Source organism: Somniosus microcephalus, chromosome 8, assembly GCF_052327205.1.
Source record: "Somniosus microcephalus isolate GS21.2 chromosome 8, FLI_Smic_1.0, whole genome shotgun sequence".
In the NCBI taxonomy this organism is placed as follows: Eukaryota; Metazoa; Chordata; class Chondrichthyes; order Squaliformes; family Somniosidae; genus Somniosus; species Somniosus microcephalus.
Window position 1 is genome coordinate 209,729,775 of NC_140994.1, and position 20,556 is coordinate 209,750,330.

At 46.4% G+C, this 20,556-nt stretch overlaps 1 protein-coding gene across 1 annotated transcript in view; it reads right to left on the reverse strand.

Annotated features, from left to right (window-relative positions):
* Positions 1 to 20,556, reverse strand: part of LOC147114073 (cation channel sperm-associated protein 3-like) — a 60,690-nt gene that overhangs the window by 17,628 nt on the left and 22,506 nt on the right. Inside the window, exons 3-6 of the mRNA XM_085995652.1 lie at positions 16,112 to 16,342; positions 15,750 to 15,932; positions 2,681 to 2,821; positions 2,258 to 2,377 (exon numbers count right to left, since the gene is read on the reverse strand). Of these exons, the coding sequence (XP_085851778.1) occupies positions 2,258 to 2,377; positions 2,681 to 2,821; positions 15,750 to 15,932; positions 16,112 to 16,342 (675 nt within the window). The remainder of the gene's footprint in view (positions 1 to 2,257; positions 2,378 to 2,680; positions 2,822 to 15,749; positions 15,933 to 16,111; positions 16,343 to 20,556) is intronic.

A 20,556-nucleotide genomic window follows, 5' to 3' on the forward strand; every position in this document is an offset into this window, starting at 1 on the left:
TGCTCCCTCAGAGGCTGGAGGCTCCTCTGAGGAGTCGTCTTCCTCTTCCGCCTGGACAGTGGGGGGGAGGGGTGGGGGTGGGGGGAGTGCTCTTGATGGACTTGTGGGAGAGTAAAGAGTTGATTTAGAAATGTTATATTAAGAATGGGTACAGATACCATTATGCACATGATGAACATTTACTGGCTGCTGACATCAGTCCCCATATGAGTGACTGCTGTATGCCATGTAGCTGTATGAGATGTAATTCTGTCACCAGGTTGCTGAGAGGTCCACCTCTCTCAGTCTCCCACCACCAGCTGCTCTGCAACTCCTCAGACCTCCAGGGCGACCGCTTCTGCTGGAGTCAACATGGCGAATGATAGAGGGCCACCTCCGGTCCTCTCCCTCTCCCTCTTAGTGTGGGTTCTCTTCTCCTGCAAGGAGGGAAGGAAGAAATGTTTGAGTGAGAGTGGTGGCATGAGTGTAAGGAAAGTGTGGGTTACATCTGTAGAGGGTGACTATGAGGGAGTCTGGTGCCAATGCCAAAATGCCAATGCAAAGTGGCCTCCTTGTGTAGTGTTAGTTGGTATGATTGCATTAGGATGAGGGTTAATCAGATGGGGATGTGAGTATGTAGATAGAGAGAGAGGAATGGGTGGACATGCAAGGTGTGTTGGTGTGAGTAATGATCTGCAGGAGTAGGCTTGTGAAGGCAGAATGATGGGGCTGTGATGACAGGCACAGCAGGATGAAGTTGAGTGTGGCTTTGCACTCACCTTTCCTGATCTCATGAGCTCATTGAAGAGCTTCTGGCACTGCACCCAGGTCCTCCTCACCACATCCCTGCTGCTGACCTCCTCTGCAGTTTGCAGTCAGGCTGTCTTGGTCTCCTGGGGAGGTCTCTTGTGCTCATCAGAAGGGAAGAGAACCTCCCTGCATACTCTGACTCCCTGCACAAGAGTATGTAGGGAGTCATCTGAGAATCTGGGTGTAGCCCTCTGTCTCTGTGAAGCCATCTGTGCATGGCTGAGCAATAACCAGATGGTGATCTGTACTGCCTACACACTCCTAGATGAACCTTCAAATGCAATGTGGCCAAGGCTGCTTTAAATATCCCCGCTGGAAATGAGTCATCGATGACGTCAACAGACCTGCACCATTTAATAGGGCCGGGTAATGCACAGGCCTGCCTTAATAGGCGCTATTAAGGGAAAGTCGCTCTGTGGAGTGGGATGAAAGGAAGAATGGAGTTCTGAGCCACCACGCCGACCGACCGCACCCAACCCGCCCTGATAATGAGAAGTCTGGTCATAGTGTGGGAAAGTTCACAGTGGCAGTTATACTGATCATCAGTGCACTAGTGCAAGGGGAGCAGTTCTACTTATTAGGGATGGAGTTAGCGTTCAGATTCATCTAAGGTTCCCAACATATTTTACAGACCAACTGTTGGGTGTGGGGGAGGTGGAATATCCATTTTAGCAGAGTCATTTGTGAATATGAATGATTGCAGGGAGTTCTAGTTTGGGCACTGCCTACTAGCATTAAGTAAGGGACATCCACATGCATATCTGATCATCTGTGAAACCAGTCTACCGTTTCCAAATATTAGAAACAATACAGAATGTTGACTCACTGGGCAAATACCACACAATGTAATGCTGAGCCATATAGAGCCGAGGGTCCCAGGCTAAGTCCCAATGTTCACTAATCTCACCAGAATGGCAGTGGGAATGAAGATACTACAATTAGCCTCCATGCCCTCAGGTCAATAAAAGGCAAACATAATGCAGGGTTTCCACTCCTCATTGATTTCCAATGGCCCAAACTGGAAAGGGGTCGTGTGTACATCGATGAGGATAGGATTGAGCTTGACTGTGACACTCCACTCGCACACAAAATAATGGCCAGTTGGAAGGTGGCTAGTGCCCGTGGAACTGCACCTCCACATTCATCACCAGCTTCAGTTAAGGAAGAAGGCAACTGAAGAGAAGAAAATTGGCACCAAAAAGTTACAGAACAAGAAAACCTAAAATACACAGTGTAACCAGCATACTTGGCAAATGAGGCCAAAATCCAATTTCCTACAATGCATAGTGTTGTGATGACATAATCGTACGTGACTTTATTATGTGAATGTTAAACTGCACATGCACAAGTCAATTCAAGTATTCATTCCACAAAACATTCAGAAGTAATGAATCCAAATTTGGGAATTGGCAGCCACACCTGACTTATAAGACTGAGGGTCTCAGTGGAATCAGAATGAATTCAATACCTGTTTCTCCATTAACTCTGTGAGATGAGTTTGCTGCCTGTGTAATATAGCTTGTTTCTTTTGGATCAGCATGGATTCTCGCTCAGCTTGGACCTCTTTACTAAATTCTCTACTTGTTTCCTAGGAATAACAATATAATTATTTTGGCGGTTTCACTGAACAGGTACTAAATGGCACAAATGGAGAAATAAAAACTATCCAGTGTGCGACTGTGGTCACCCATAACAGACCATGGAACATATAACAACTCAATGCCCGATTCACAAATAAGAAGGAGGCATCATAGCGATACAGTCCGCTACTCCTGACGCAATTATCTGGCTTAACCACCTAAACGTAAAATTATAGTTGTTGCTCTACATCTGCATCAGTCATACAAAATAACAAACTTAATGGCATATGATGAAAGGAGCACAAACATACCCGTATATTTATAATGACAACTCCGATGAAGAGGTTGAAGAAGAGGAAGCATCCCAGCAAAATGAAACCAATTATGAAAATTCGGCTTGACTTGAAGCCAAGTGCATCCGTTTCAGCCTGAAGATCAGTCCAGCCATCCAACTGCAAGATAGCAGGAGTCAGTTAAACCATCTTATATAAAATAACTTCAACAAAATCATAGTTTTCTCCACACACACACAATCCTTACCTTTTGCAACCAAAACAACTTTGCTTTGTTTTCCAAACAATCTAAAATTGTTAGATATTTCCCTCTGTGTATAATGTTATAGAAAGAATCTTTTACTAATCTATGACTATAAAACTGTGGGCCCCAAAAATCTGCAGTGGGAAAATTTTCATGTAAATATTGAAATGTGCATGCCAAGTACCACCCCCTGACCCCACCAAAGTTAATTAATGGTGTTGACAAGTGCCTGTGCCACGAGGGGCATATTTGGGATGCCTGCCATAAAAACTAGGCTGAAAAATCTAACTAAGGTGATTAGGGCAGATGTTGGGTGCCTCTCCAGGATGCTGTAGCTGTTCTCCACTGTCCCCTTTGTAAGGGGACCACTATATAATATTTTTTCAAAAACATGCTTTTCTTCAGGGGTCCCGAACTGAAACCCGAACTCAAACCCGAACCCCCGAATTGGCCCCACAGGCACCAGTTGTTGGGAGGTATGGCTGGTCTGACCAGGTGTCAATAAGACCAATGGGGTATGGGAACTCCCAAAGTAGGGAGTCCCTACCCCTGGGCCCCTTATGGTGATAGCTATATTTGGGGAGGGCAGAGGGTCTGCCCCTAGCAGGCTAGCCCAACCCTTCACTGGAAGGCCAGGACATGGCATATCTGGTTCCCCAATCTAGTTACCAGCTGTTCCGGTGGACTCTTGCGATGTCTACATGAGGAGTACGCTGGAGCAGCCACAGATTTTCAGAGCCATGGGCCTAGAAGGTCAATTGTGCCCAAAAACGGCTAGTAGGAGGCAGTGCGTGAGCTGCATGCGCCTGTTCACGTGGTCCCAGGCTGCAGACAGCAGGAAAACGTTGCCAGTGGAGAAATGGCTGCAAGAGGTCCAGAGAGGGCACCCAGGTTCTCTGATGCCGTGTTGGAGCCCCTGGTCCAGGCAGTCGACAGGAGGAGAGAGCTGCTATTTCCCAGAAAGAGGTCACTGAAGAGGTTAATGTGAAGAGCTTGGCTCCTAGGGCATGGTTGCAATGCTGAAAGAAGTTCACTGACCTTACTAGAGTTGTCAAGGTAAGAATCTTATCGCTTAACTCACCTACTCTCTCCTCACACCTACAGCCCCACTATTCACAACATTCCCTCCCCCGCTTCCTTTCACTCTTCTACAATCACTACAGCACACTTCACTCCAGCTCCTTCTCCTCCTACTCACATACTCTGCAATGCCTATTCTCATCGCTATTGCAACCCTCACTTCCCCACACCTCATATCTTACACACTAAATATGAAATATTCAACCATGGCAGGCACATTTTCTAAATACCTCACAAGGATGTCACTAATACACGAGTTTCTTTCTTGCAGAAGAAGATCGTGCACAACAGGCAACAGGAGGCCGTGACCAGAGGAGGCTGATCCAGCTGGCACAACCCTGTGAAACATGGGCCGGGAGAGCATCATCTTATCTTTACACTTTATCCTCTTTTTCCCTTATTAGTTCTATCTATCCTTACAAACTCTGCTCTTCCTTCACAATAAAAACTAACCCTTGTCCCTCTCTTTCATGTCAAGTGCTGAAACTGTCGACATCCCTGTACCACTTTAGAATGAGGATGGTCAGCCTTCCTGAACATGCAGCGTCACAAGATCTGACCCTAGCAAGTACCAGCTCAGAGACTAGCATCACACGCACTTTACAGAGTAGGCTAAAGGAAAGGTCTTCATGTGGTGAACAACCAGCCAAAAGTGTCCAGGAGCTAAGATGGGGGAATAGATTGTCACAGGTGTCAACAGGAGATTGCTGGTGTGTTGGGAATGGGAGGGATAGTTCATAGAATCATAGCACGGTTACAGCACAGAAGGAGGCCATTCGGCCCATCGAGCCCCTGCCAGCTCTCTGTAAGACCACTTCAGCTAGTCCCACTCCCCTGCCCTTTCCTCATAGCCCTGCAAATTTTATTCCTTCAGGTACTTATCCAATTCCTTTTTGAAAGCCGTGATTGAGTTTGCCTCCACCACCCTTTCAGGCAGTGCATTCCAGATCCTAACCACTTGCTGCATAAAAAAGTGTTTCCTCATATCGCCTTTGGGTCTTCTGCCAATCATTCATGCCACAGAAGTGCCAGGCAATGGCTATCTCCAACAGGCGAGAGTCTAACCACCGCCCCTTGACATTCAATGGCATTACCATCGCCGAATCCCCCACCATCAACATCCTGGGGGTCACCATTGACCAGAAATTTAACTGGACCAGCCACATAAATACTGTGGCAACAAGAGCAGGTCAGAGGCTGGGTATTCTGCGGTGAGTGTCTCACCTCCTGACTCCCCAAAGCCTTTCTACCATCTACAAGGCACAAGTAAGGAGTCTGATGGAATACACTCCATTTGCTTGGATGAGCGCAGCTCCAACAACACTCAAGAAGCTCGACACCATCCAGGACCAAGCAGCCCGCTTGACTGGCACCCCATCTACCACCTTAAACATTCACTCCCTCCACCACCGGTGTACCATGGTGTGTACCATCTACAAGATGCACTGCAGCAACTCGCCAAGGCTTCTTCGGCAGCACCTCCCAAACCCGTGACCTCTTCCACCTAGAAGGACAAGTTCAGCAGGTGCATGGGAACACCATCACCTCCAAGTTCCCCTCCAAGTCACCCTGACTTAGAAGTATATCGGCGATTCTTCATCGTCGCTGGGTCAAAGTCCTGGAACTCCCTCCCTAACAGCACTGTGGGAGTACCTTCACCACCTGGACTGCAGCGGTTCAAGAAGGCGACTCACCAACACCTTCTCAAGGGCAATTAGGGATGGGCAATAAACGCTGGCCTTGCCAGCGATGCCCACATCCCATAAACGAATAATTTTTAAAAATCACCTTAAATCGGTGTCCTCTGGTTCTCGCCCCTTCCACTAATTGGAACAGCTTCTCTCTATCTACTCTGTCGAGACCCCTCATGATTTTGAACACCTCTATCAAATCGCCTCTCAACCTTCTCTGTTCTAAGGAGAACAACCGCAGCTTCTCCAGTCTATCCACGTAACTGAAGTCCCTCATCCTTGGAATTATTCTTGTAAATCTTTTCTGCACCCTCTTTAAGTCCTTCACATCCTTCCTAAAATGCGGTGCCCAGAATTGGACACAATCTGGACTCCAGTTGAGGCCGAATCAGTATTTTATAAAGGTTCATCATAGCCTCCTTGCTTTTGTACTCTATGCCTTTATTTATGAAGCCCAGGAGCCCATATGCTTTTTTAACCACTTTCTCAACCTGCCTTGCCACCTTCAACGATTTGTGCATATATATCCCCATGTCTCTGTTCATGCACCCCCTTTAGAATTATACCATTTAGTTTATATTGCCTCTCCTCGTTCTTCCTACCAAAATGTATCACTTCACACTTTTCTGCGTTAAATTTCATCTGCCACGTGTCCATCCATTCCACCAGCCTGTCTATGTCCTCTTGGAGTCTATCACTATCCTCCTCACTGTTCACTATACTTCCAAATTTTGTGTCATCTGCAAATTTTGAAATTGTGCGCTGTACACCCAAGTCAAAGTCATTAATATATATCAAGAAAAGCAGTGGTCCTAGTACCGACCCCTGGGGAACACCACTGTGTACCTTCCTCCAGTCCGATAAACAACCATTCACCACTACTCTCTGTTTCCTGTCACTTAGCCAATTTCGTATCCATGCTGCCACTTTCCCTTTTATTCCATGGGCTTCAACTTTGCTGGCAAGCCTTTTATGTGGCACTTTATCAAACGCCTTTTGGAAATCCATGTACACCACATCAACTGCATTGCCCTCATCAACCCTCCCTGTTACCTCATCAAAAAACTCAATCAAGTTAGTTAAACACAATTTGCCTTTAACAAATCCATGCTGGCTTTCCTTAATTAATCCACACTTATCCAAGTGACTGTTAATTTTGTCCGGGATCATCGTTTCTAAAAGATTCCCACTTCTGAGGTTAAACTGACTGGCCTATAGTTTTTAGGTTTATTGTTACACCCTTGTTCAAAAAGAGTGCAACATTTGCAACTCTCCAGTCCTCTGGCACCACCCCCATTTCTAAGGAGGATTGGAAGATTATGGCCAGTACTTCTGCAATTTCCACTTCCTCCAATTAATTATTTTTACTCTAGATTGCTCCCTGTCCTTTTCCATAGCTAATCTAAACCTTATGATATTATGATCACTGTTCCCTAATTGTTGCCCTACTGGCACTTGCTGCACTTGACCTACTTCATTCCCCAGAACCAGATCCAGCAATGCCTCCTTCCTCATTGGGCTGGAAACGTACTGATCAAGAAAGTTCTCCTGAACACACTTCAGAATTTCTTCCCCCTCTCTGCCCTTTACACTATTACTATTCTAGTCTATATTTGGATAGTTGAAGTCCCCAATTATCACTACTCTATGGGCTGGAAATTGGGTACCTTAGCGCCTGCAGTTAGCATCTCGGGGGGCGCTAAAGAGGCGCAAAATACTTTCCACCCGGGTGCGGCACCGCTAACGACTCCCGCTAAATTCAGTAGGAGTTTAGCGGCGGCGGTAACCACTCCACTGCGCAGACGATGACGATCTCATCACCATGCGCAGCATCCCGTTTTTGCCCCGCCTGCAAAATTGGCACATGCCCCCTGAATCTGCGCTGGGCAATGACAGCAACCGATTCAGGGGGCGCGAACGAAGCGGCAGGAGGCTCGCAGGGCACTAAGTAAAGAGGAGGTGGTGGGCGGGGGAAAAAAATCGACCGACTTACTTGTCGCGGCTCGTTGCATCTTTGAATGTGGGGTCTGTGCTGCGATCTGGCTGTACAGGTCCCACCACCCCCAGAACCAGTCCCAATGTCCTAGGAATCTAAAGCCCTCCCCCCTGCACCATCTCTCCAGCCACGCATTCATCTGCTCTATCCTTATTTTCTATACTCAATAGCTCGTGGCATTGGGAGTAATCCGGAGATTACTACCTTTGAGGCCCTGCTTTTTAATCTCTTTCCTAGCTCCCTAAAATCTTCCTGCAGGACCTCATCCCTCTTTCTACCTATGTCGTTGATACCGATATGGACCACGACCACAGTTCGCATGAAGCACTCTTGGATGACCTGCTCTCTAAGAGCTCTGGCATCCAGGAGTACTGGTGGGCGATGCTGCTCCTGCTCCTCCTCCTCCTGCACTTCTTGCTGACCAGGTGGTGGTGAGGACAGGTCCCGAATTTTGGCACGGCAATACAGCATGCAGCAGATGACCACAAATCTGGATATACAGTCAGGACTGTACTGCAAAGCTCCTCCAAAATGATCCAGGCAGCGGAAGCATTGCTTGATAACACTAACTGTCTGCTCAATGACATTTCTGGGGGTGGCATGGCTCTCGTTGTAGGCCAGATTTACAACTGTACCCAAGTTCCTGACGTGTCTAAAGGGGTTATCCCTTGTCGCCCCATAACCAGCTTGTGACCTGATGGAATAAAGAGTGCACAAAGGACGGGCTCAGAATAAATGAACCATGATTGCTGCCAGGGATCAGGGTGCAGGCCGGCATGTTGCACTGACTGTGGTCACAAACAAGCTGGAGATTGAAGGAGTGGAATCACTTTCTATTCAGAAAGATGCCAGGATCATAACGGGGAGCACACAAGGCAATTTGGGTGTAGGTTATGGCACCTTGCACCTGGAGAAGCTTACAATACAGGTGAAGCCTAGAGCTCTCTTTTCCTGCTTCGCTCTGTTATTTGGGAAAGAGATATAAGTGTTCCTCCTGGAATAGAGAGCCTCGGTGACCTCCCTAATACAACGGTGAACATTAAACTAGAAGATGTCACTGATGTCACTTGTTTCAGCCTGGGAGGAGCCTGTTGCATAAAAGTTAAGGACCACGGTGACCTTGACAGCCACAGGTAGTACAAGTAGTACTGTCCATGCCCTGGTTCGAGACTCTAGTTGTAGGTATCAGGTGCTGGGGTAGACCAATTACACAAAAGGGTTGTGACATGAATCAGTCATTCATGAAAGAAAGACTTATGAAATAATACTGAGCGGCCTGCGGGTGGCGCTGTCCAGGGAGCGTATAAATACTCGGGCACAAGCCCAACTTGCGCAGGACATTCTTAACAGGAACTAGTGAAGGACACAACTAGACCTCCATGTTGTAAAACAGTTGATTAAAGCTTTGTTTAACGCTTAGACCAAGTGCCTAGTAGTTTTCTTACATCAGGTTGTACAACAAGCATAGGATCCTTATTTAAATATTTTAATGAGTGTTTTTAATACTTCTGGCATGTGCCCTAGACGTCTTCAGAGGTGTCCAATCCAATATGACTTACGGCGCACTTCCAGCATGAAATGAGCACAGGCACAATTACCTGCCATATTGGACCCTGAGGCGCCCACATGTAAAATAGGCATAACGAGATCCAATTTCTAGGCCATGATGTTTAGTAATAAAATGTTTCTTTATTGTCACAGAGGAAAATATGCTCTATAAGTCTATCTTAAATCTTTATTAACAGTAGCTTTTCTCACAGTGAGAATCTGAATGAATTTACTGCTGTTACATAACACAGGAAATATAAATAAGAAATTACCTTTCAAAAACAAGGACTGTCTGAAGATTTTTTACTATATAAGGAATACTAGTTAAAATAATTATCACCTTTAATACTCATTAGCAGTGTCAGAGGAAAGCTGCTGAGAATTTTGATGATCAAAAATTTGGGCAGAATCTGTGGACAGCTGCAGCTATATGAAATAATGACATGTATACATACCCATCCTACTTCAGGGCCCCTCAGTCATTAATTGTTAAATTAATATGTTATCTCATAATCTGCAAATAAAACCCTTAGGCTTCCACTGTAGCTTAGTGGGTGGTATGCTAGTGAGCGAAGAAGAGCAGGAAAATACCAGGTTCAGTTTTTGGTCTGTGCTAATTTAAGGTGTTACAATCAGTTTGCCTGAGAACAAACGCTTGGGAAAAACAAAATTGGTCAGGACTTCCACTCTGATCCCTATTCCGTGATAGAAAGTTACAGCACGGAAGGAGGCCATTTCGGCCCATCATTTCCGCGCTGGCCAACAAAGAGCTATCCAGCCTAATCCCACTTCCCAGCTCTTGGTCCGTAGCCCTGCAGGTTACAGCATCCCAAGTGCACATTCAAGTACTTTTTAAATGTGGTTAGAATTTCTGCCTCTATCACCCTTTCAGGCACTGAGTTCCAGACCCTCACAATCCTCTGGGCGAAGAAATTTCCCCTCAAATCCCCTCTAAACCTTCCACCAGTTACTTTAAATCTGTGCCCCATGGTTTCTGACCCCTCTGCTAAGGGAAATGGGTCCTTTCTATCCACTTTATCTAGGCCCCTCATAATTTTATACACCTCAATAAGGTCTCCCCTCAGCCTCCTCTGTTCCAAGGAAAACAAACCCAGCCTATCCAGTATTTCCTCATAGCTAAGATTTTCTACTCCCAGCAACATCCTTGTAAATCTCCTCTGTACCCTCTCTAGTGCAATCACATCTTTCCTGTAATGTGGTGACCAGAACTGCACGCAGTACTCTAGCTGAGGTCTAACTAGTGTTTTGTACAGTTGAAGCATAACCCCCCTGCTCTTGTATTCTATGCCACGGCTAATAAAGGCAAGCATTCCGTATGCCTTCTTAACCATCTTATCTACCTGGCCTGCTACCTTCAGTGATCTGTGGACATGCACTCCAAGGTCCCTTTGTTCCTCTACACTACTCAGTGTCCTACCATTTAATGTGTATTCCCTTTCCTTGTTAGCCCTCCCCAAATGCATTGCCTCACACTTCTCCAGATTGAATTCTATTTGCCACTGTTCTGTCCACCTGACCATATTATTGATATCTTCCTGCAATCTACAGCTTCCTTCTTCAGTATCAACCACACAGCCGATTTTAGTATCATCTGCAAACTTCTTAATCATACCCCCGATATTCAAGTCTAGATCATTGATGTATACCACAAAAAGCAAGGGACCTAGTACTAAGCCCTACGGAACCCCACTGGAAACAGCCTTCCAGTCACAAAAACACCCATCAACCGTTACCCTATGCTTCCTGCCTCCAAGCCAGTTTTGAATCCAACTTGCCACTTTACCCTGGATCCCATGGGCTTTTAACTCATGACCAGTCTGCCATGTGGAACCTTATCAAAAGCCTTGCTAAAGCCTATATACACTACATCAAACACACAACCCTCATCTACCCTCCTTATTACCTCCTCAAAAAATTCAATCAAGTTTGTCAGACACGACCTTCCCTTAACAAATCCATGCTGACTATAAGAATATAAGAACATAAGAACATAAGAAATAGGACCAGGAGTAGGCCAATCGGCCCCTCGAGCCTGCTCCGCCATTCAATAAGATCATGGCTGATCTGATCCTAACTGCCAATCCACTATCTCAGAACCATCTCCTGCATCTAACAGAATTAGACACACGAAATAGGAGCAGGATCAGGCTACACGGCCCCTGGGCCCGCTCCGCTACCCACAGGACCATGACCGATCCGAACCTAGACTCATGTCCAAATTCCTGCCCGCTCCGCGTAACCCTTAATTCCCTTTACTTCTAGGAAACTGTCTATTTCTGTTTTAAATTTATGTAATGATGTAGCTTCTACAGTTTTTGGGGGCAGCATATTCCATGGACCTACCACCCTCTGAGTGAAGTAGTTCCTCCTCATCTCAGTTTTGAAAGAGCAGCCCCTTATTCTAAGACTATGCCCCCTAGTTCTAGTTTCACCCATCATCGGGAACATCCTCCCCGCATCCACCCGATCCAACCCCTTCACAATCTTATATGTTTCAATAAGATCGCCTCTCATTCTTCTGAACTCCAATGAGTAGAGTCCCAATCTACTCAACCTCTCCTCATATGTCCATCCCCTCATCCCCGGGATTAACCGAGTGAACCTTCTTGATTAATTCCTGTCTTTCTAAATGAAGGTTTATCCTGTCCTTCAGAATTCTTTCCAATAATTTTCCCACCACCGAGGTTAAGCTGACTGGCCTGTAATTACTCGGTCTATCCTTTTCTCCCTTTTTAAACAAGGGAGCACATTAGTAGTCCTCCAGTCCTCCAGTCCTCCGGCACCATACCTGAAGCCAGAGAGGATTGAAAAATGATGGTCAGGGCCTCTGCTATTTCCTTTTTTGCTTCGCTTAACAGCCTGGAATACATTTCATCCGGGCTTGGGGATTTATCCACGTTTAAAGCTGCTAAACCCTTTAATACTTCCTCTCTCACTATATTTATTTCAACTAATATTTTACACTCCTCCTCCCTGATAGCAATGTCTGCTTCGCCCCCTCCTTTGTGAAAACAGACGCAAAGTATTCATTAAGAACCCTACCAATGTCTCCCGCCTCCACACACAGATTATCCTCATGATCTCTAATAGGCCCTACCCTTTCTTTAGTTATCCTCTTACTCTTAATATATTTATAAAACATCTTTGGTTAACCTTGATTTTACGTGCCAAGAACTTTTCATGCTCTCTCTTTTGCTTTCCTAATATCCTTTTTAATTGCACCCCTGCACTTTCTGTACTCCTCTAAAGATTCTGCAGTATTTAACCCTCAGTATCAGTCATACGCCTCCCTTTTTTTCTTTATCCTACCCTGTATGTCCCTAGACATCCAGGGGGCTCCAGATTTGTTAGTCCCACCTTTTTTCTTTAAGGGCACATATTTCGTCTGAATCCGCCGGATCTCCTCCTTGAATGCCTCCCACTGCTCTGACACCGATTTACCTTCAAGTAGCTGTTTCCAATCCACTGTGGCTAAATCCCCTCTGAGCTTAACAAAATTTGCTTTTCCCCAATTTAGAATTGTTTATCCTTGTCCTTTTCCATAACTACCTTAAATCTAACTGAATTATGGTCACTAGCACCAAAATGCTCCCCCACTGATACACCTTCTACCTGCCCAGCTTCATTCCCTAAAACTAAGTCCAGAACCGCCCCCTCCCTTGTTGGGCTTGCTACATACTGGCTAAAAAAGTTCTCCTGGAAGCATTTTAGAAATTCCGCACCTTCTATACCCTTCACACTAATTTTATCCCAGTTAATATTGGGGTAGTTGAAATCCCCTACTATTACTGCCCTATAGGTTTTGCACTTCTCAGAGATTTGTCTACATATTTGCTCTTCTATCTCCCTCTCACTGTTTGGGGGGCTGTAGTACACTCCCAGCAGTGTGATCGCCCCTTTTTTGTTATTCAATTCGACTCTTATGGCCTCGTTTGATGATCCCTCCAACATATCATCCCTCCTCACAGCTGTAGTAGTTTCTTTAATCAATACCGCGACCCCCCCCTCCCTTTTTACCTCCCTCTCTATCCCGTCTGAAAATTCTGTAACCAGGAATGTTGAGCTGCCATACCTGCCCCTCTTTCAGCCACGTCTCTGTAATAGCTATAATATCATAGTTCCAAGTATCTACCTGTGCCCTCAGCTCATCTGCCTTGTTCGCTATACTCTTTGTGTCATAAATCTCATCATCGAGAAACTACCTATGAAATAACACTGGACGGCCAGCTGGTGGCGCCGTCCAAGGAGTATAAATACTCGGACGTTGGCCCCAGCTTTCCAGGGACATTTTGTAAAGACAAGTAGCTAGTGGATACAACTAGACTTCCATGTTCTGAAACAAGTTGATTAAAGCTTGCTTTATGCTCAAACCAAGTGCGTAGTGAGTTTTATTACATCACCTTGCATTGAAGTATATACCATTTAGTACAGGCAAACCTCCTTGTTGACTACTATCTAGCCCTTGATTCCTCTATCCTTCCAATTTACTTTCAGGCCTAGAAATTGGGTTTTGGCTTAGCCAGGGCTTTAGCGCCGGAAATTAGTGCCGGCGCTAAGTCCCCTGCGCGCGCCAAAAATTCAGTGGCGCCGCGCCCAAACGGCTGCCGGCGCTACTGAAGGGTCTTAGCGCCTGGAAAAGGGCGCTAACTGCCGTTTCGCGCCGCAATTCCGGCGCTGTGGCACCCGATGCGGTGCGGCAGGCTGGGGAAGTGCAGGCCTCCTCCTTCCGTTAAGGAGGAGCTGCCTGCACCCGGCCGCGGCCCGCGCAAATCTGCTTAAAAATGAGCCCGGCACCTCGGACAAGTGCCGGGCTTGCATCTGTTCCGGGGGGGGGGGGGAGAGAAGTCCGGGGAGGGAGCTGCGGGCAGGCGGCCGGCGGGAAAGTAGCCAGCCGCCGCGGGGCCTTTAATGCGCCGGCGCTAACTGCAGTAAGGCACCTCTGACAAAACGCTGGTTGCGGCTGCCACGGGCGAGGCGGCCGCAACTCAATTTCGGAGTTCGGGCGGGTTACCACGGCAACCGGGACGCTGCGCACACCGATGACGTCATCGGTGCCGGCGCAGCGCTACCGGAGCAACGGCGATTTAGGGCCCCAGGGAATTTCACTACTGGCCATAACTCCGGCGCAAGGCCCTCTAGCGCCTCAAATGAGGCGCTAAGGCTACTGAATTTTCAGCCGTCTATGTTTTTGTTTTCCAATTCCAGTTTTGCTTCCCTTCCTACTGGCTCTATTCTTAGGTTCCTATCCCCCTGCCAAGCTAGTTTAAACCCTCCCCAACAGCACTAGCAAACCCCCTCCCCCCGTCCCCTCCCCCCCGCGAGGATATTGGTCCAGCTCTGTTGAGGTGCAACCCGTCCGGCTTGTACAGGTCCCACCTCCCCCAGAAACGGTCCCAATGCCTCAGGAATCTAAAGCCCTCCCTCCTGCACCATCCTTCCAGCCACACATTCATCTGCTCTATCCTCCTATTTCTGGACTCACTCAAGAAACATAGACGGCCAATTTCCTCTGCTGTGTATGCTTATTTGCTGGTGCAAAGCAGACCAGAAAGGGCCAGAGATCCATTAGGCTTGGTCCCTGCCCCGATTGTAATGTCCAGAGATTTCCTGAGGATCCCCTGAGATGGAGGTGGGGAATTGGATCAGTTATGCCAAAATCAGGTGTAAGCAGGGTAATTCTATGCAAGTGAGGTGGGAGACTTCTAAGGCGCTATGGAGGACCCGATAAATTAGTGCCCTTTCTTTTTATGGCTAGAGGCCTTCTGAGAGTGGTATTTGGACAGCAGCCAAAAGACCTCAAAACTGGTGGCCGTTATCTCTCAGGCCGACAGCAGCGACTAGATTTCTGTCCTTATTTTCAGGTACAAAAGCCTTGGGGCTACATCAAAGAAAGAAAGAAAAAGAAAGTACTTGCATTTATTTAGCACCTTTCATGATCTCAGCACATCCCAAAGCACTTCACAGACAATGAAATACTTTATGAAGTCGAATCACTGTTATAATGTAGGGAAACATGGCAGCTAATTTGCACACAGCAAGGTCCCACAAACAGCCATGAGATCAATAACCAGATCATCTGTTTCAGTGATGTTGGTCAAGAGATAAATGTTGGCCAGGACACTCGGAGAACCTCCCTGCTGTTCTTCAAATAGTGTCATGGGATCTTTTGCGTCCACCTGAGCGGGCAGGCGGGGCCTCAGTTTAACATCTCATCCAAACGACAGCACCTCCAACAGTGCAGCACTCCCTCAGTACTGCACTGGAGTGTCCGCCTAGATTATGGGTTCAAGTCTCTGGAGTAGGGCTTGAACCCACAACCTTCTGACTCAGAGACACGAGTGCTTGTACTGAACTGAGCCAGGCTGACACCTCAAATCCAAAACAAGCTGACTTTTTAAAATTTAAATTATTAGGATTTATGAGCTTTGTGAGAAGTAATCATTAATTTGGCTGTGCCCTTTCGACCAACCACAGCTGTGTTATAGAATGATGGTAAGGTTTCATTACCGTTACTAAACTGAAGAGTGTGAAGAATGCAGATCTAAGGCTACCCCAGTTTTTGAAGTCACTGTGTTCTAAGCTTCCAAAGAAATAATATCCGATCAATGCGAAAACAGTCATCAGCAGGGAGAGGAGGAACAGGACAAAGAAAACACTCTTCAACGTCCTCACCAAGGAACCAGACAGGAACTATGAAACAGGAAAAACAAAATGGGAAATCATTCAAAAAGGGTTGGGAATAATTTTAAGGAATAAGCATGTTATTAATTTTGATTTACATCAAAATGCCTGATTTCATCATTCATTTATCTGCTCAAACAGTCTAAATGCTATCTAATTTTCTTCACAATGCACTCAACACAATTTACCTGCAAGCCACGGATAAACGAGATTGTCCTGAGTGTTCTGAGGGGCCGCACTACATGAAACCAGGACACGATGCGCATCTGTTTGGCAGTGAGGAAGCGTTGGATAAGGGATAGGGCCAGCACTATGAAATCGAACACATTGAACCCAGTCTTCCAATATTTGATCGGGTCAACATATAACTTTGCTAAGAACTCCACCGTGTAAATTGCCAAGAACAGCTGTTCAGACACCTAACCAAATGAAAATAAATTAACTAGGATTAGAAAGTTAATTAAAAAGTTCTATCGGGAGAGCTTGACATTCTCACGCCCTCCCTGCCCTTCCATTTAATACTTGGGCTCCCCCGCCACAAACATTTTCATGTGTGGGAGCACCCTTCCCGCCGTCTTAATTTGATTTATAATTTCCTTTCTTCTTTTAAGTGTATTGATTATCATGAAACTAGTTGCTGTTATACATGAATAAACAAGACAAAAATAATAACTTTTTGCTGTTACTTAGGGATTCAGCAGAAAGATAGTTTGATTTTGAAATGTACTATTTCTGATGTGGGCTAAACAAAATCAATACTGCTGGACTGGTGATATTTAGAAATTAGTCAATGACTACAATATCACAGGTTACATTTAAGTGAAATGATATGTCCAAAAACAGGTAAGAAATATATAAGTTAATCAGTCAAAAAATTGACACTAAGCCAAAGAAGGCGATATGTGAGGATGGGTGACTAAAAGCTTGGTTAAAGAGGTAGCTTTTAAGGAGGGGCTTAAAGGAGAAAAGAGAGGTGGAGATGTTTAGGATGGGAATTCCAGAGCTTAGGGCCTATATGGCTGAAGGCACAGTCGTCAATGCTGGAGCGAAGGGAGTGGAGAATGCACAAGAGGCCAGAGTTGGAGGAATGCAGAGATCCTGAAGGATTGTAGGAGGATGTTACAGAGTTAGGGAGGGGTGAAGCCACGAAGAGATTTGAAATCAAGACATTGGTGCCTCTGTGAAAGAAGCAGAGTGACTGTAGAGGTAGCTTTTGGAGAAGTGATGCTCTGGTTCATCTAACACTAATCCCAATGTCACTTATTTTTCATTTTTTAAGATTAAAAATCTATGAATTATGAAGTAAAGATTGTTTTAAATTACCCAGTGTAGGGGGTGGCGACGTGTGCTCAGTCAGCTTCACCTCTGACTGTCTCTGAGCGGTTCGAATCGCTCCCACACCCCTGGGTTCTAGACACCGGACTTAGGTACAGGTGGCGATAAAGAAAATCGAGTAGACAAGTGATTTGGTGCAAGAAAACCAAAATTTTATTGACGGCAGAATAAAACACAATCTTACTGAGAATTACTGATATAGTTACAGGCATAAACAATTACACTTATATGGGAATGGGGAACACATGGCACATCGAGGGAACAAACACATTAAAATCCCCTTTTTCGGAGCGCTTTGGGATATGGCTCACCATAGCCCTAAGCTGTTGGGTGCTATAGGGTAATACGAACTGGTTTTGAAGGGGTCCCTCGTCGTCGCCATTAACGGGTGGGCCGAACCTCCGATGCCAGGCTGGGCACATCGGTCCCGGCTCCAGCCTCTCTGGCGGGGGCTGTTCCACCTCCGCTCCCACCCCTGACTCCACCCCCCCCTTGTTGCCAGACCTCGCTAAAACCTGGCGCTACGGGTGGTGGTCGTGAGACCTCCTGTTCCTCAACCAGGTCGTCCCTTGGCACTACCAGTGATGTCTGAACTGTTCTCCCCTTGTTCCCTATAAAATCCGCCTGGCCTGCCTTCGGGCTTATGAGGCACACCATGCCTTTTGCCTTCCTGAGGGCCAGGCTCAGATTTTCTATCTGTTCCTTGCAGGGGCCATGATCTGCATCTTCAAACCCCTGTTCGCTCGGTAACTTGTAAGCTGCCTTTACCTCTTTTACTTTCTCCTCCTGCTCTCTTACTTGTCTCGCTAGGCGGGCGTTCTTTTCCCGTAACCTCAACTCATTACCCTTGGCTTCGGTGACCTGGCACCCTAGGTATTCCAACTTGGCCTTATGTTCTCCCATTAAATGTACCCTTTCCTGATTCAGGGCCTGCAATGCTACCAGTAACTTCTCTCCTGCTACAGCCTTGTCCTGGATCTCCAGGGCTGACTCCTTTAACTAGGCTGCCTGCGCTGCAATGAGCCTGTCCAAAAGCTGGACCTGCTTTTTGAAGCACATCAGCCAGACTGCCTTCTCTAAGGATTTCTTGTGCTCCCTCCCTTCTGTCCACTTGGCTGCGGCATCTACCAGACGCCCAGCCCTTAACAGATTGGTGATCCACTTCTTTGTGATATTCACCTTATTAAACACATAATCAGAAATCCTTTCCTCCATCATGGTTTGCTCATCCGAACCATTGTCTACTGTATCGCACCCCTGTTGCCGGAGTCCTCCTGCGGTCGCCATTTCTGTAAGGGGGTGGCATGTGCCCAGTCAGCTTCACCTCTGACTGTCTCTGAGTGGTTCAAATCATTCCCACACCCCTGGGTTCTAGACACCGGATTTAGGTACAGGCGGCGATACAGAAAATTGAGTAGACAAGTGGTTTGGTGCAAGAAAACCCAAATTTTTATTGAAGGCAGAATAAAACACAATCTTACTGAGAATTACTGAAATAATTACAGGCATAAACAATTACACTTATATGGGAATGGGGAACACATGGCACATCGGGGGAAACAAATGCATTAAAAATCCCCTTATCCGTATCCCACCCCCAATACCTAACTAGATTAAGTTATGAGGGGCCAGGAATTCATGCTCACCAATTCGAAACCTGTTGATTTAACTGGTTGTGGGTTTTGAGGTTCACTCCTTTTGTCCTTTGGGGTTCGTTGTTGCCATGTGGTCACTGGGTGTGGCGATGGAGTTGTTTATGCAAATCACCCTCCTTTTCCTCAGCTAACGTCGTCGTCGAGTCGTGATGGGTCTTCTTCCTCGGGCGGTTTAGTCGCTGATGGGTTTTTAAAAAGGTTGGGGCTCGGTTGGCGGTTTTCACTGTCAAACTGAGTTTTACTGTCCATGCATACAACGCCAACTTATTCGTCAAACGCCAGCTTATAACTAGGCGTTTGTCCCCCCAACACGTCTTTCCGCTGCCCTTCTCTACCCTTATCGGTTTACCGTATTCTTCGTCTTGTCTCGTCTGGTCTGCCCGTTTGTGGCCTCTGTGTCCTGTGTGTTTTCGAATTCGGGTCTCGTTCTCCTCCTGCGTTTGGCCCTCGGTGTAGTAATGGGCGTCCTTGGTGTTGAGCGGTGCGGGGAGCGAGAAGCGAGCCCGCCACGAGGCCAGGGCACGAGAACGAGAGGCAGGAGGCCAAGGCCAAAAGATGAGGGCAAGAGCAGGAGCCAAGAGATAAGAGCGACAAGAGACCGCTCACTACCGATGGGCCTACAATTATACCCGGTTCTTCACCCTTTATCTGCGTGCCAAATCAGGTCAATCCTTTGTCTAACTTTTGGTGGGCTCGTTTAAAATGATTACAGCCATTTACTTTAACGACTTCTGGAGCGGTTGTCTCCTTGTATAATGGCTTCGATATCCTGGCTGTTTGTCATTTATGAAGCTTAATCAGGTTTCCTGACTTGTCAGCTACCTGTGAGCTGTTACCGATTATTTATGCGAAGAGTTGATGGCTTTCAGATTAGGGCCATCCTGGCTTGATCTGTTCCAAGGTGAAGAATGCATATTCTGTGTTTACTTATCTGTCTGGCTTTACAAAGTCTTTTCACAGATTCCTGCATGTTAGGTTTCATTTCAGGGCCTGCCTGTTTGCAGGGCCTTGCTTTTAAAATCCTGACGGTTTTGGTCACGAGGTTTCAGAAGCCATTTTGGGTACCCTTTTTAATAAATTGTCCATACAGTGTCCCTTTATCCATAACTTTTGGGGAATGTGGGAATTTTGAGAACCCTGTGATGAAATATTCCATTCATCACTGCCTGTGACTGTGGTCGGTTTCAGTGTCATTTCCCTTCCCCCAGTCCTCATTGTATTGTTTATTGGAATGTGCTGGAATGTGCTGTGTGTGTAGGGCTCCGCCCATACCTGGCCCCTTTTGTAAGCTAGCTCAGTCTGGCCTCAGTCTCCAGAAGGAAGATACCTCTCTCTCTTACGTGTTACTTTCTAAGTTAATAAAAGCCTTGTTCTGTTTCGCTAACATCGAGTCTCGGAATTATTGAGGCACATCAATTTTATTAACTTATTTTTCAACACTATGGATCAACTCCTGAAACCCGAACGTTTGGATTTGGATCAACATGCTCCGGACGCATCAGCACGCTTCGGACACTGGTTTGAGTGTATGGAATTCTTCCTGGACAATTCCGCAGCCGTCAAAGACGCTACGGACGCTGCGAGGATGAGACTCGGAATTCTGCGGAATTTGGTAAGCCACCGGGTTTACCCCCTCATCCAAG